The sequence below is a fragment of the Dunckerocampus dactyliophorus genome, chromosome 8 (genome assembly GCF_027744805.1).
Source record: "Dunckerocampus dactyliophorus isolate RoL2022-P2 chromosome 8, RoL_Ddac_1.1, whole genome shotgun sequence".
NCBI lineage: Eukaryota > Metazoa > Chordata > Actinopteri > Syngnathiformes > Syngnathidae > Dunckerocampus > Dunckerocampus dactyliophorus.
The window spans coordinates 19758305-19774404 of record NC_072826.1 but is presented as its reverse complement, the minus strand read 5'-3'; the positions used below and the strand labels follow the sequence as shown (position 1 = coordinate 19774404).

At 38.1% G+C, this 16100-nt stretch overlaps 2 protein-coding genes across 4 annotated transcripts in view; one reads left to right on the top strand and one right to left on the bottom strand.

Moving 5' to 3' along the window:
- syn2b (synapsin IIb) overlaps positions 1-16100 on the top strand; it is a 74058-nt gene that overhangs the window by 42270 nt on the left and 15688 nt on the right. For both annotated transcript variants that reach the window (XM_054783746.1, XM_054783745.1), the window contains exons 5-6: positions 455-544; positions 15677-15739. In XM_054783746.1, coding sequence (XP_054639721.1) covers positions 455-544; positions 15677-15739 — 153 coding nt within the window. The remainder of the gene's footprint in view (positions 1-454; positions 545-15676; positions 15740-16100) is intronic.
- LOC129185996 (metalloproteinase inhibitor 4-like) lies at positions 473-14476 on the bottom strand. Of its 2 annotated transcripts, XM_054783748.1 has the most exons (6): positions 14413-14476; positions 13985-14266; positions 6292-6389; positions 3651-3765; positions 3446-3570; positions 473-2854 (listed from the first exon to the last, which is right to left on the bottom strand). In XM_054783748.1, the coding sequence occupies exons 2-6, from the start codon at positions 14115-14117 to the stop codon at positions 2657-2659; spliced, it is 669 nt and encodes a 222-aa protein (XP_054639723.1). In that variant the 5' UTR covers positions 14118-14266; positions 14413-14476; the 3' UTR covers positions 473-2656. The 2 variants fall into 2 exon arrangements, with proteins under 2 accessions (XP_054639723.1, XP_054639722.1); XM_054783747.1 differs by lacking the exon at positions 14413-14476 and having other exon boundaries at positions 13985-14338.

Here is a 16100-nt window from a genome sequence, read left to right as displayed (position 1 = left end):
CAGGTCACATTATATGTAAATGGAGTGTTGTTGGTGTTTTTTGGAGGTGTTTTCAGAAGGCTTTATAGGCCCATTACGTGCATTTGTAGCTGCCTCGTATGAGCTGTTTTAATCTCTTTCGAACACACAGAAAAGAGAAAGACGTGTGTTCATGTCTCACATAAGGATTGTGGATGATATGCAAAATTCCAGAAAAAGTGCAGCTTTCCTTTAAACAAGGCTGTTGATGTGTAATTGTCATCAAAATTGTTTAACTAAATAAAAAAAATGTACTGTATATAAAACAAAAAATATAAAGATTTAAACATGTTTAAAAATAAGAAAAAATATATCAAAACATGTAACTTTTTTTTAATCACCAAAAATAGTTAATTTTCATTTGACTGGATGTGCATAATAAATGACAAATAAATGGTGCTTCAGTGTGTCTCCTGTTATGCTCCTCTTTATGCAGTTTTCCCAGTTGATCAACAATCAAAAGAGGCTGGGTGCCGACAAATTCCCTGTCATTGATCAGACGTTCTACCCCAACTATAAGGACATGGTGAGATGTTTTTTTTTTACCATTTTGACGACCATGACAAAAATGTTTGATCTCCGTTTTTGCCCATTTGTCTGTACGCTGCAACTACTGACAAAAAAATAGCTTCTTGACAATATACTAATATACTATATGTTCTAACCTTTTGGTGACTAGAGGGAGGAGAAAGAATGAATTAGATTCCATTCATCATTTTATATACAATCTTTTTTGGTACATGGAAATAAAAAAAAACAACTATATTGAGACAAAAAGCAACATAAATACAAATACCACAACAATTCCTTCAGTATAAAACATACACTGTTTGATAATACTTCACTAACACCATACATTAATGCTAATCATTATTTGTTATTGTTAATTTATAATACGTACTGTATCAAAACAAATCATGCAACAATTACAAGTCGTCTTTGAATGTGCAATAGCTATAATGCACCTTTTTGTTTTCATACAATAAAGTCAGCAAGTTTATATGTATTAGCTTCTGGTGCAGAGAATACTTTTTTTTTTAGTTTACTTTGACATTGAAGTGAATCTGCTGAATTTAAATAGCAATCAAATAAGATAAGTACAGTACCTAGGCTATAAAATTAAATGTGGTTAGCTTTTAAAGTGTTAATGCTCAGTAATGAACACTATTTACAATGTCAGGAATTATTGTCATATATAATTCCTGTGTCTGAATATATATTTTAATCATAGTGGTATATTTGTATATATCGTACTGGTGGTGGCCGTGCAGGTGTGCATTTGCATCGTGGAATGGTCTGCAATGCGAGAGCTGTCATATCAGTGAAAAGGAGCATGATTTCCTGACTTTTGAAGCGATTTGAACGTGTCATGCAAATGACGGCAGGAGGATTCAATCTGAGGTAAATCATTTTGCAGGTGAAGGTTCTGCAGCTGTTTTTTATCCCAACGAGGTTTAAAAATTCTAGGAACGTAGCACTCTAGTCTGGGTTGATGAGGCGGCACAAGCTCTAACCAATTACTGTACAGCAGAAGGATTTTAAATTGTTTTCTCAATTTTAAAGGAAGCCAGTGCAGTGAAGTGAAAAAAGTAGTTATTACCTTCCAAAACCACCTATGAATGGCGAAAATCTGTGAGTAATTGAGACGCCTATAAAATGTCTACCCAAACTTTCCTGTTAGCTTGACATTGAAGTTCTCCTACTTCGGATCAACATTTGCAATAAACGTATTATTAGATTAGATTCAGCTCCAGAACCCTAGCCTTCTCTCTTCAATATGCCTCACGTGCTTATTAAACACATATAAAGTATAAAATGTATAGGTACTCACCACTAATGAATGATATTGTAAGATGATCCATGAACAGATGGAGTCAGAGTCACGGTGTAGAGGTTATACTGTATATAAGTTTCTCCTTTGCGTCTCACAGCAGCTATGGTGTGTTCAAGGACCCCCGAACAAAGTGCGAAATCTCAATGCTTGACAAAGACATATTATCAGTGATACATAAAGACGTAAATCTATTCAAATAAAATTGTGGCCTTCTTTAATGGTGGTATGCTGTATGTTTTACCTGCATTATTACGTATTACTTGGGGTGAATGAAATGTGGCTTTAAATTTTAATACATTTTTTTGTATTAAAATTTAAATGAATAATGTAATAATAAAAATTAATACATTTAAATTTAAATGTAATTTTTTTTTTTTAAACTGCTAATTTGCGGGGCTTTAAATGCTGAAAGTGCAGGGATCCACTGTACAGGCGAAATGTGCTCTGTTTTGCTATTTCTAGTCAGCACTCGTGCAGCTGTATTCTGGACCAGCTGGCGGATTGACAGAAGCATGACAATAGAGAGTTATAATAACTGATTTTCCTGCAACAAGAAATTCCACTTTTGTCTATGAGATTTGTTGTATGTGGGAGCTAAAGGACAATCTTCCCATTTTAAAAAAAAACATCTAAAAGCCGCAGTATCCAGTAAGTCTTCCAGATATGAAATCAACCCAATTTTCATTGATATCTGCTGCTAATGTTACGCATAAGCATCCAAATTTGAGCTACACAAAGCCAAAGCAGGATATCCCTCTGACTGGAGGCATCCAAAGAAATCACATGGAGGGAATAGTGAGCAGGTCAGGGGTCAGTCATGTCCAGGAAGTCTTTTTCAGGGGCATGGCCTCCCCTGTACCAGCCACAGGTTGTGTCAGAGCGGCGAATGCAAGCGTACTGCCGAGCCTGCTCGCCGTTAAGGCTGTTATCCAGCAGCCAGTCCGTCCACAAGCATTCATTCTCTCCCGTAGATGCACATGGCACCGTGTAGCACACGTTAATCTGTGGAAAAGAAGGATTTACTAAATCACCAAATGGCTTAAAGGTATCCTATTATGCAAAAGTGACTTTTGAATGATGGATGGACCAACAGTAATGTGTCCCTTGCGGCTCCCTATGAGCACCAAACATGGGAAAAATCCATCAACTTCCTCCCTCGTTTGCTTGACTTTTGAGCGAAGAGGCACTCAAATGGTTGCTTTTGATGTTGCAGGTTACCTCATGGACATGACCCAGCTATGGAGGACAGCTTTGTAAAAAAAAAAAAAAGTAGCAGGCTTCACTACACATCTTAAAATAAGCCTAGAGTACTAGAAATAGGGATCAAACAGTAGTCTACCACCCAGACTTTCTGATGCCAACTTTCTCAATATTTTTGATCACCTGATTTTGTCATTGAAAGAAAAAAAATCCCTGGAACCATGGCTGAAAGACGGCAGGTTCTTGTAGCAAAGTAAAGAGAATGTTTGTTGCAGAGAGAGGCATGACAAGTGGCTTTTTAGCCATAATTTCGGTTTCCTGCGCCAACATTTACTTACAGTAGCAGGACAGATTTGAATATTTATGAAGGAAGAATGAAAAATCCTGACTCACTCTGCACTCGCAGCCCATCTGGTATCTGTAGTTGAGATTCTTCCTTTGTGAGAGTGATAAATTGTCCCAGGATTCCACCAGGTCACATTGGCCAATGGAGAGCCTCCCGTCGCTCCACATACTTCCTGTTTAATATCATCGCAACACAGTGATGCAGTGATTTTACTGTAGTTTTCCCAAACAGAATGTTTTTTGGGCGCAGTACCTGAGAGAAGATACCCTGCTTTGTTGTTGGAGTCAAGTTTAACACCACACAGCGAAGAGAAGACCGGAGTGTACACATACTGGATGTCCTTGGCCTTGTCAAAGCCTTTAAACATCTGCAAACAGAAGGGGGAGGTCATGGTGATTGTACAGTAGGTACATGTTGCGCTACCACTTATTTAAATATACCTTTTAATGAAGTTAATCAATTACGAGTGTGACTACAACCCCTTATAGGTCAGGGGTGTCCAAACTTTTTCCACCGAGGTCCACATACTGAAAAATGAAAGGACGAAACTTCGATATTTTATAAACTAACGTAGATATGCTAAGACGTTATATGTATTTCAAGAAAAATAACTGGTTTTCAGCTTTGTGACATAGGTAAAAAAGCTTATTAGTATGAACTTAGTCTTTGCTCTTTTTTTCCAATTTTTTCTGCTGTTTTTTTTTTATTTTTGAACTATTTCAACTTTCTTCTGAAATAATCGGAATAAATTTTGTTCTGATAATATTATGACTTTATTCCCATAATATTTTGACTTTATTTCCATAATAGTATAACTTCTTTAACTTAACTTCTCATAATATAAATATTTTTTCTTCAATATTTCAACTCGATGCTACTAAAATGACATTATTTTGCCTCATAATGTTACAAGTTTATTCTCGTAAAATTGAAACTTTTTTTCCGTTACAATACGACATTTTTCTCTTAATATTTTGACTTTGACAGCCTTTTTTAAAAATTTTTTACATTTTCCAACTATTTCAACTTTCTTCTAAAAAATTACGAGCGTGTTTTAATTTCTGCTGTTTTTTTAATTTTCCAACTTTCAACTTTTTTCAAAAAAAATCTTTGTAATTCTTTTTTTCGTAATATTATGATTTAATTCCCATAATATTATAACTTTTTCCCCAACCTAATTTTCCAAAAATGACAACTTTGTTTTTTTATGTTCCTAGTTATATTACGACTTGAAAAAAAAATCTTTTTTTTCTTTAATATTTCTACTTTATACAACTAAAATGACATTTTTCGTCAAATTATGACATTAATCTCGTAAAATTACATCGTCTTTTCGTTAGATTACAACTTTTTTCCCCTTGATATTTTGATTTTATTCTTATAAAAATACAGATTTTTTACATTATTTCCATTTCTTTTATTTTTTTTCCTTTTCTTGCTAAATGATGTTCTTAGAAAGTGCCGCGAGCGAATATAAAAAAAGCCAAGGTCCGCAAATGGCCCCCAGGCTGCACTTTGAACACCTGTACACCTTAGATGCACCTGAATTTTATTTTTTTGTAATTTTGGGCAGTTTTATGACAGTTGGGCAATATGTGAACCAGGGCGGACACTGTTTGTATTGTAATGGTGATGGTAAATGCGTATTTTGTACTCCACTCGCTGTTAAAAATTTAATTTTCAGTGTCTTCTTTTGTTTCTTGAGTCAATAGCACTGTCACTGCGCAATACGTACCCAGAACGTAATCGGTTCAACTGGGTTCTACGCATATCCAGAACGCGTCTACATCCGGTCGGCCTATTTTTTGGCAGCCACATGTAAGGCATGTGTAATCTACGCCATCAGTTGATCTATTTTACGGCAGCAAGCGTCCCCGTCCACTTCCAAAAACGTTATATAGATAGAAATAACAATATAATCTTTTTTTCTTGTATCATACCCATAGTGCAAGTAGACAATTTATAAGCCTTCTTTTCTTTCTTCCATAAATTATTTTATGGGTTTTTTTTCACCACTGAAAAAACACACACAAAAGCATTTGCTAGGAAGATATGTATGGATGGATGGTATTTCCCCGTTTAGAAAAAAACCCCTGAAAAAGCTGAATCCTCTAGATTAATCCATCATTGCACTCTCCTTAAGGTTGTTTACATTGAAATATAACTGCATTTTATGTGTTTTATTCTATTTATGTATGTTACACGTAACCGGATTTTACGTTCACCTCTGCGCTACGTGCATTGCGTAAGTTTTTCCATAGCTCAGTCTTGGTGGATGTCATAAGACGATAAAACCATCCCCATGCTAACAAAGTCTTAACAATACCTCCCAACATATTACATGTATGAAGTATGGTTATTGACCATTTATGTTCATACATTTAAAAAATAACTACGACAGCACTTGACGTCGCAGAAGCGCTGTCGTAAAAATTAGCTAAAGGAGGAAGTGACGTAGTTCTTGCGCATGCGTGGGACCGGGTACGTATTGCGCAGTGACAAGCACCATATTTGTTTAAAGAAGTCTTCTTTTACAGCTGCTTTAATGTGATCCGTACGCTTGACTGTTGCCCCTGCAGAGCGGAGGATGTACTGCATGTGGGCTGCCTACATTCTTTATAATGTAATTCATTATATTACATTCATTTTAATGTCAAGGTGAGCCAATACAGTCAAAAAAAAAAGAAAAAATATAGCGCTAAATCCTTCTTTAGCGGTCCCAAATGAAATTGGGGCTGGCCGGGAAACCCTGATGCCACACTTAGTTGTGTTATTTGCTCACACCACTTGGATGATGACTCTATAAATGCTCATCAGGATTAAATTGTTTGATGTTATATGCACTACAGCGACAGCAGCAGTCCTTCAATAACACAAGCAAGGCACATCTCACCTTGATCATCTTTATTTCATACTGGATCATCTTCATGTAGGGGGAGGAACTGTTGCTAGGCGACACAATCTTCTCTCCGGCAATCTTTGCCCTGATCACTGTCAGGAAAAAGGTGACTGGACTTAGAATTTGGGTGTAGAAAAAGAAAATTTACATGCCACACGGAAAGTATAAAATGTCACATAGCTGCACCTCATTATATACTGTAGTAACACCACTGTTTTATGTGCTGGTACAAGGAGGAGCAACTCTACTGTGAAAATGCTTCAGGAGATTTTGTTTTGATCGGACAGGGAAAGAGACAGAAGAGGTCAGAAAATGTACACATCCCTCAGTGAAACATATGGCCCATAAAGAGTCACTGTACGTCTATAACACTGGCATATAATTATTTTACTGCACATTAAACTCACCCAGATTCTAATCAGAAATGAGTGAAGCAGTGAAGGGAAAATATCTGGGGAGGCTGTTTAAATGAAGCCAGTTTTAACTAAAGATGAATTAAAACTTGTCTCAGCCATTTCTGTAGCATTTGAGGGGCCTAAAAATAGAAACATTTGAAAATAAGTCTCTGAGTACAAGTTTCTACCTTTTTTACAAGTTTGTGAAGGCCAACTCCAGGTGGGAAAAGTAGTAAAGCAAACATTGCGATCATAAGACTAGGGTCTGGAGCCGCAACAAAATTCCATTGCTTATAAACTTTTAAAAGTGTTTTTTTTTTTTTTCATTTTTTCCTGTTCCAACAACAGAATTCAAATAACAGAAATGCAGAGTGCATATGTAGGCCTAAAATTAAATTTTGTGTGCAATTAAAAGAAAACGTAGCAAACTTGAACATAAAAAGTCCACCAGAGTTCACATATGTGTGTGTCAGTGTGTCTGCTCAATATTGTTTACATCACTTGACTCATCGCAAGCAATTGAATATGCTGAATTGATCATCACATTGCCTACTGGTGATGTATGTTGCCTTTCTATTAGTCTTGTTATCCTTGATTGTCCTTGCGGAGAGAGGCATTGCTTTCATTTTCTGTCTAATTTCCTGTTTATTGTTGATTTTGGAGAATAAATGCTGTTATATTTTTATTAGCGATTCTTCCATGTATTCACTATCTGTGAACGGCTTCCCCCTCCTTACAATCTCATGTGCAGCCACAACGCTAGCAGTTGTAGCCGAGGCTTGGCGCATTCATCCCCTTCTCGAAATGTTTGCTCTGCTCAACCTTCCGTAGTAGTTCCAAAATCTCTCCCTTACGCCCATCAAAAAAACAAAAAAAGCTGAGTGCTTGGTTTGAAAATGTCCCCCTCCCCGTTCCCTTGCTCATCCAATCAGCAGCCAGAACGCAGTCTAGATGCATCACGGACTTGCGGTAAATTAGGATGTTTCAAACTCTTTTTGAAAATGCACATTTTCTCCACTTGGGTGTTAAAAAAAGTTACCGCACTCAGCGAAGGGAGGCTGATATGGTTCAGATCTGGATTAAACCCGGCTCAACATTGCAACCTTTGACACTACATTTGCATATAAAATTGAATTCAAATTAGATCAACTTTGACTGAGATATGACTTTATATGTTTATCTCTCACGGAAAGATTTTTTTATTTCTATTTTTGACAATATTAATGTATGGATTCCCACTTAGACTTGATGCAAGCGTTTTTGGAATAAGTAAAAGGGTCCCACCAAATATTTGCTTGTTTTTTTTCCTCAGGAGTGCCACATTGAGGCAGCAAACTAGTAGGGTCTGACTTAATGGTGGTTGCTGGAAGGGATAGATGGTTGTAATAAGTTACTTATGACGATCTGACACAAATAATCATTGCATAATAATAGTTTAATGGCCCCCCACCTCTTTACCTTCTGTAATATATCATTGAAATGAGCACCAGCAATGCACTCTTCTTCATCTTTCCTTAAAATAGCTTATTGGCAAATTACCTGGCCCACTTTAAACCTTCTTTTGTGAACGCAATCATGGCTCCATGCCATCTGTTAATGGTAAGTAATGCAGTTGGGCCTCGCAGTGTTGTGTGTATGTATCCAATGGTTGGCAGTCTGAGCTTTGGCTGCAGTCAAACGTGGAGGAGGAATAAAGATTCTACAACCAATTAGCCAAAAATAGTACAGTGGAGTGCTTTTCCATCACTATAGATGAGTGGATTCATTAGAAAGAGGCTGCACATAAAGATAACTTGGATGACTTTCAAGCTAATTATGTTTTGCAGAATTACTGGCACTTTACAGGAGAACTTTCACAGTAAATAGATGCCAATAGATGGCCATTTTTTGCAACTATACATGTGAGAAAATGAGGATCTTGAGCATCGGTGTTAGAAATGTGTTTTTAAGGGTGCAAATTCATTGGCGGGTTTGAAGCAATATTCGCAATTAAAGTGACTGTTGTAGTTATTAGGTTAGATTCAGCTCCAGAACCCTTCCCATGTCTCAGCAATATGCCTCACACCCTTATTAAACTCATTTAAAGTATAAAATGTATAGGTGCATGCCACTAAAGTTTAATTTTTGCATCTCACAGCAACTAGGGTGCGTTCAAGGACAGGCAAACAAAGTGTAAAATTGCAAAGCTTGACAAAAAAAAAACATTGTCACATAAGCATAAAGACATAAACATGTCAACATTGTGTTTTCCATGTCTGCTGTACATATGACCTGTATTATCACTTGGTGTATAGCAGCTGTTTTCTGTGGACACATTTTTTCGGTCCAAGTGTGTAAAAGAAGTAGTGTATGTATACAAGGAATGGGGATCATTGATTAATCATTGTTGGTCATTAAGATCATGAATTATGTTGTCTAGTCTAGTGTTGTCTTGAATAATGGAGGCATAATGGAGTTCACTACTTGGCAGAAACCATCGGAGTATGGAGCTATCATACGGTCAAAAGTTCTGTACTTGAAATAAAATTTGGATCTGAAAATTCAAGTTTTGATGTTGAATTTTGAAAAATACATCAATGTATTCAAAATTCAAAAATAAGTGCACAAAAAATTTTTAGGTTTAAGATAATTATGGCAAGCGTTCACTGCTGTTTGTTGCATTTATTCAGCACACCATGCACACTTCAACTTCAACTTCAACAACATGTAGCCTACATAAAGTGCCCAGATGAATTGTTTTTGTTTCTATGTTTCCTGAAGGCAACTTAATAGGGGAAGGCCCCTATCCTTTTTGTTAAGCTGTTTGTCATGGTTCCACACCCCTCTCAGTTGATGACCCAAAAGAAAATATCAAAATACAGTAATCTTTCGTTTATCTTGCTAATCGGTTTCAGACCCGAAAGTGGTAAGTGAATTTCCGCAATGAGTATTTTTGTAGTTAGGGCACAGAACACCTGTTTACAACTTTCTAAATACAGTTAAAAAAATTTGAATAGAGCCCTCCATATATGAAATAACACCCCTTTAGTCACCTTTACACTCATATTGCCCAATATAGTAGACGTAATACAAGAAAATAACACATATTAGACGTACATTAGACTCACATGTTAGCATTGTGAGAGTTCCTTCTTGTTCTTCTTTTTATTGCTTCCTGTTCTGGACAGTAATTCCTGCGGTGGCTATTGTCTCATCAATGTAACATTACTGACACCAAGTGACCAGTGTAGAATACTACATATCATCACATCTTTAAATGCATCTTCTGAATGCCTTATAGTTGTATTTCAGTTCATTTAGCCATTGTGCTTGAAAATGAAGAATTTGGCAAAAAAAACACGTAAAATTTGCTTTTGTATATATATATATATATATATATATATATTCAATATTTGCTTAAATAGTATTTTTTTTAGATTAAAATCAGGAAGTAAACAGGCAGTTTTGATGTGTTGTTTCAACAAGACAGCTAGATGGTAGTGGTAGTAGATAGTGTACAGGAGACACCCGCCCCCTCACCGCCCCACCCCCCAAAAAACATGACCATCACAATTATTTAATTTGTGTATGTTGATCTGGAGTCCTAACTTAGTTGCGCCAGCTTTTTTCTCAGCATTAATAAACAAATTAAAGTGTGCCTGAGCCTCCTTACAACATAACCTGAAGGGAAATATCGCAAAGCTAAACCATGAGAACTGATGTAGTAAAAAACGTCCCTCGGCCCCGTTGAATCGGCGCCCTTGTCATCCTCACAAAGCTGGACTGTCAGTGGTCTTTCACACTGATATTGTTAGTATGCAGACCATTGGGCCCAGCCTATAGACATGGAAATGAAGCGGGAAGAGGGAAGGAAAGGAAGGGTAGAGAGAGATGGAGTAAGCTGCCTTGGCCTCTCTCCAGTACACACACACACACACACACACACACTATAACACACCACACCATACCAAGCCCAAACACACACACACACACACACACTCGGACATGGCTGAGGACTCTTTCAAGGTTTGTACAGATGGGATATCAGTCAGATGTACAGCTTTATTCAAAAAGTCTCTTTCAACATAGTCAGGTCAACAAAAGGCCACCGGGGCTTACATAACAACCACAAAATAGATGGGCCCCAGCTAAATTGTTATGAAAATTGACTTTTACTACATCTTGGGTGCACATTTAAAGGCCATAAATCAAACCTTGAATATAACAGAGCATGCGGCCAATTGGATGCACTTTTGTTTGTGTTCTTTGCTTCCAGACGTATTCGGGATGGAAAAATTATCAATGCATTGATATTTTTTAACCATTGTTTTTAATGTGATGGGACACTAAATGTTCTGGACTCCTGCATCCATGCCAGTGTTATGTTGAGCAGAATAATGCACCATGGAGGTAGTGCAATGTCCCATAGCCCTCTAGACATCAAACATGTTGTGACTGAATCAAGAGCGCCTCTGCTGGTTGCAGCCAAGTAGTGCAGTCTATTTTGCCTCACATTTTCTTGATTAATCAATCAGTTTAACCAATTATAAGACCATCTCTTTTGGATTTGGCGTCAGTGGTGGGGCCGCACATTAATACTCAAAGCTCATTTGTCAATTGATAGACACATACGGGACGCTCCCTAAACTGTGTGCAAACCACTCATTTACATATAATATGCAATCCAGTGTAATCCACCATGATAATGATTATTTTGTACGTAAACAGGACAATTTATGCTGTAATGCACATTAATAGAGTCTCGTAATAGAACAGAGGACCTGCTGCGTCAGTCAGCGAATAGTGGAAAAAATGGTGTAATTGATGTTAAATTGACATTCTCCTCTGATTTCGGATCAACATCTGCAATAAGAGTGACTGTTGTAAATGATTAGTTTTGATTCAGCTCCACAATCCTCCCCTTCTCTCTTAAATTGCCATTGTTCACTCGCCACACAATTCAGGTTTAAGCTGCTCAAAAATAATGAATGATAATGTAAGAGGATCCATGACTGTTGAAGCTAGTCCTTCCATAGCCAAAAAAACTTTTGCCACTCAGCGCACAACTGTTTTCATTCGTGCGTTCAAGGACCTCCGAACAAAGTGCAAAATCTTAACGCTTGACGAAAAACATTATCTTAAGCATGAAAACATGAACACATACAAATTGTGGGCTTTCTAACACTGGTGCATGTATGCTGTGCATTTTGCCTGTATTATCACATATTTATGAATTATTATTGACGTATGGTGAATGAGATGTGTTTTCTGCTGAAAAACTGCCCATTTTCAGAGAATTTTTTTTTTTTTAAAATAAGCGGATTGCAGTGCCTTGAATACTGAATTGCGAATGTACGGGGATCTATTCTATATCCATCATTTTAGTGTTCATTACATATTCTTTTCTTAGTCGATTCATGTGAAACTTGCTGTTTTGATTAATCAAGTAATCGATTAGACCAGGGGTGGTCAAACTTTTTGTCTCGCGGGCCGCATTGAGTTTACAAAATTGGCCGGGGGGCCAGACTATATATTTGATACATGGATGCTATTTTACGCTTATACGCGTAATTCTAACAGTCCACCTGGAATTATAGTGTCATACAATCTGCTACACGTATGTTCTTGTGTCCCTTTTTTCAGGAGCACTTTAAACATCAGACCACATCAAATAACAATTTAATTTTTTTTTTTTTTTTTACTGAATAAGACCCCCGAAATGTACATGAATAAAGGATGTGATATACAATGCGAACTATGACTGCTAAAACATTGACTATTAAATAGTATATAAATGTCCCTCCTTTTTTACTTCCCAGACAGTGCAGTGGGTACGTAAAGTTGTGTGTCACATATTTTTTTACTTGTGTTTGTTTGGCACCATGGGTGAGGTAGTTCTTTTGATCGCTGCATGTGAAAGCTGCTTAAACCATCAAAAGGTTGTCTCAGATTGACTGACTCTGACACCTTGCAAGTCATGTTGCCAGCTTGAATGTTTAAGGTTTAAATATTTTGGAAGCAACTAGCGGGCCAGATTCAAACGCTTGGTGGGCCGTAGTTTGCCCACCCCTGGATTAGACCCTAGACGTACCAAATCAATTGAACCACACATAAACATTTAGTGGACATTTAGTCTCAAAAATGTTGATCACTGTTTTCACAAGTTAAAGCCGATGTGTTTGAATACATATCTTGTTTTTCCTTAAACACAAAGATAGTCGGTCTGCTTTCATGGATGACTAAGGAAATTAAAAATGTAAAAATGTATTAATTGTTGCAGCTCTCAGGCCATCTTCCCGTCTGGTCACAATGCATTTTCTTCTTATATAAAGACGTCATGTGATCAAGGATGGTTTATCCCGGTCTTTGTCCATCAATCACTGTGGACGCATTTTGACCGTCCTAAAAACGCTTCCCCAAATACTCATTGTGCTCTCATAACCCAGATCTAATTTGAGGCTTGTGAAGGTTTTAAAAACAGGCCTCAGCCTCGATTCTGCAACACATGTTGAACCTTGAACACAACTAAAATCTAAGGCCCTTTTTTTCTTCTGCAACCTTTGACAGATACTCCGGCTCTCTTATGGAGCCAAGTACTCACAGCAGTGTGTTGGTTTTGGCCTGTGTTTAGACAAAAAGCAAAAAGAACGGCATTATGAAAGGCAGGCAACTGCACACACAGATGAAAAGTAGGCCAAACTATCTGGCACTTTTTTTTAGGGTTTATTTTTATGTGACACAGCAAGAAGACAGCAATTTTGATACATGTTAATTAAGTTGAATGGCTCTATTAGCAGGAAATTACACAAGAAAACTATAATATCGTGAGAGATACATTTAAGACATTCGCTATATGCATTGTTTATTACATTTAAAAGCATCTTGCTAACTTCTGGCAGGATTTAAAGCTTTCTAATGAACTGTACATTTAGAGCATTAGATAAGCAGGAATTGAAAAGGGGGTATGAATAATTTTGTGCATGTCAAAACGTGAAAAAATGACGAAAAGGGCAATTTTTCAACACTTTCTTTCTCATTTTCAGCTAAACATACTCATTAAATAGATAACAAATGCACTTTAGCTCAAACTTTGGCCAGGGTATGAATCAAATTGGCTTAAATGTCGTATAGTTTAGTCTTGGAATCATTTTTTTTGCCTCTAATTTGGAAAGTTTCTGCAGCAACGTCATTAAACTTCAATCACAGACAATTTACTGTTGTGTGTAATTGGGCTCTTATGACAAATCATCAACAATGAAATGGTCTAAGGGAGGTTGTTATATTCTTTAGCTAAAGTACAGTAGCTAACTCACCGGTCTCAGCGCTGCAGAAGAGCTGCTGTGGGTGAGCTGGGTTGCAGCTGCATGCATCTGCCACCATGCCTGCTCCCAGCCAGAGGAGCACCCACAGCCCCAGACGCACACTCCTCTCCTGGGACACGGCCATGATGAGCTTCTCCACCACTTACTTCACAGACCCTCTCTGCAAACTTATGATCCTGTTATGTTCCCTCGGAGGCAAATCGGCGCGTCTCTTTAGAAACTCAGGCACAAGAGTGAAAGTGGAAAGATGATGGGAGTCCACAGGCTGGGCCGCTGAGGACAGAAATGATTTCATACGTTTAAAGTGCACCTCCGAATTGAAGCTGGATTGGTGGAGGCTGCTGCTCTCTGCCTCCCACCCCTTTCTATCTCTCTCTTTTTCTTAACCCCCCTACGAGACGACACACAGACAAACTTACAATAGTTGGGATCGCCTGGTACTCTGGTCCTGAATGCTGAGAGGGTCGCACACAGGGAGCCTCTTATGCACTCAACAAGTTAGGCACTGCCTCCTCACACGCAGGAGAAAAACAACCATGCTTTGCCTCCTATTTTGATGCCCTCCCTCCATCCCCTCCTTCTCTTTCTCCACAGGCGTCCGAGGGCGTGTTAATTGTCCTTGACTGATTGGTTAGTGCTAACAGTGCAGGGGTAGATGGATCAGGTTGCATTTCAACAACCATTTTTATTACGACTTACAGGACCTTACAAAAGTGAGCACACATTTTATGGCATCTTTTCATGGGAAAACGCTGACAAAATGACACTTTGATACAATTTTATAGAAATGTATAACCTGCAAGGCATGCTGGGAGCCCACATACACACGTCTCCAAGTGGAAGTTACCCAGCATGCCTTGCGGGTGTTAGTGTGTAAGTGTTTATTTTGCTACCTGCAGAGTGTGTGTCCTGCAGTTAGACTGTGTGTTCCACATGGGTATATTTTTGGTTGCACCATGAGTGAGGGAGGTGTTTGGATTGATGACTTCTCGTTGGTTTGTCTTGTTGTCAAAACAGATATTTTAATCTCAGTCACTTACAGACGGTCTGAGAACTACTGTACATCCCTAAGTGAAAATGTCCAAATTGGGCCCAGAGTGTCAGTATTTTGTGTGTTTACCATTGTTATCTAGCACTGCCTTCCACTACTGGAATCCTCTTTCACTCCTCCATGAAGAAGGTTAGACACCTTGCGCTTCCTTCTTTGGGCTCAAGTGTGGAGGAGTCATTCTTGCCCGCACCTTCATCTACATCTTCCTCACTTGCCACTTGCCATCTTGGAGGTGTTTGGGCTCCTTATGTTGGAAAACTACCACTGCTTCACAGTGTCACAGTGCATGTTGGAATTTGTGCTTCCCACAATGAACCTTGGCTCCTCATTGCCAACAGCACTCATGCAGCCCCAGACTATTATATTGGTCAAGTCAGTAGCTTGAGCTCAAGGCAGTCAAGCATGCTTTTCGTGCACAGAAACAAGAAGCAAGTGAAGGCCTGGCAATGTTGATAATGTCCATGAACTCAGTACTTCAGGCAGTCTTTCATTTTCAAGAATAAAAAAAAAATGATTTTATTTACAATATGTCACTTTGCCCTCATAAAAAATAAAAAAAAATTGAAGTATTTGATAAAATGTCTGTACTCCTCTTACGTCATCATCGTTTTCCCTTTTCTGTTGCTTCTCAGATCACGACGCCAAGTTTTCCCGTCGTGGTGAAGATCGGACATGCTCACTCCGGAATGGGAAAGGTGAGTGTTGTTTCTGTGTACAAGAATGCCATCGGAAGCTCTGAGAAAAAATCAGGGGGGTTCTCAGTGGTATAACACCTGAAGGGTCAAAGAAAATCAGTGTTTTTCAAGCAGCCATCTTAAAGGGTATCGAACACATACACCAAAAAGATTGGTTGAGATCTTCAACCAGTGCTTGTGGTCCAATCCTATGTGCTAATAAAGTCACCATCAAGCTGACATCTGTCGATGAGCCTCTACTGTATGTCACTGTATATACTTCCTGGTCCTGTTATTGAACTGCAGTAAATTTAGTATTTAATTTATGGCTGAGATCACAGTTTAATATTTATCTACTCTCTTCCACTCATTATTGATCCAG

What these genes read in the sequence shown, in the direction of transcription:
- LOC129185996 (XM_054783748.1), bottom strand. Translation starts at nt 14,117, where the DNA reads ATGGCCGTGTCCCAGGAGAGGAGTGTGCGTCTGGGGCTGTGGGTGCTC. An exon ending in CTTCTGCAGCGCTGAGACCG is followed by an intron (nt 6,390 to 13,984) that starts GTGAGTTAGCTA and finishes TTTTCCTGACAG; the next exon opens with TGATCAGGGCAAAGATTGCC. An exon ending in AGCAGGGTATCTTCTCTCAG is followed by an intron (nt 3,571 to 3,650) that starts GTACTGCGCCCA and finishes GATATTAAACAG; the next exon opens with GAAGTATGTGGAGCGACGGG.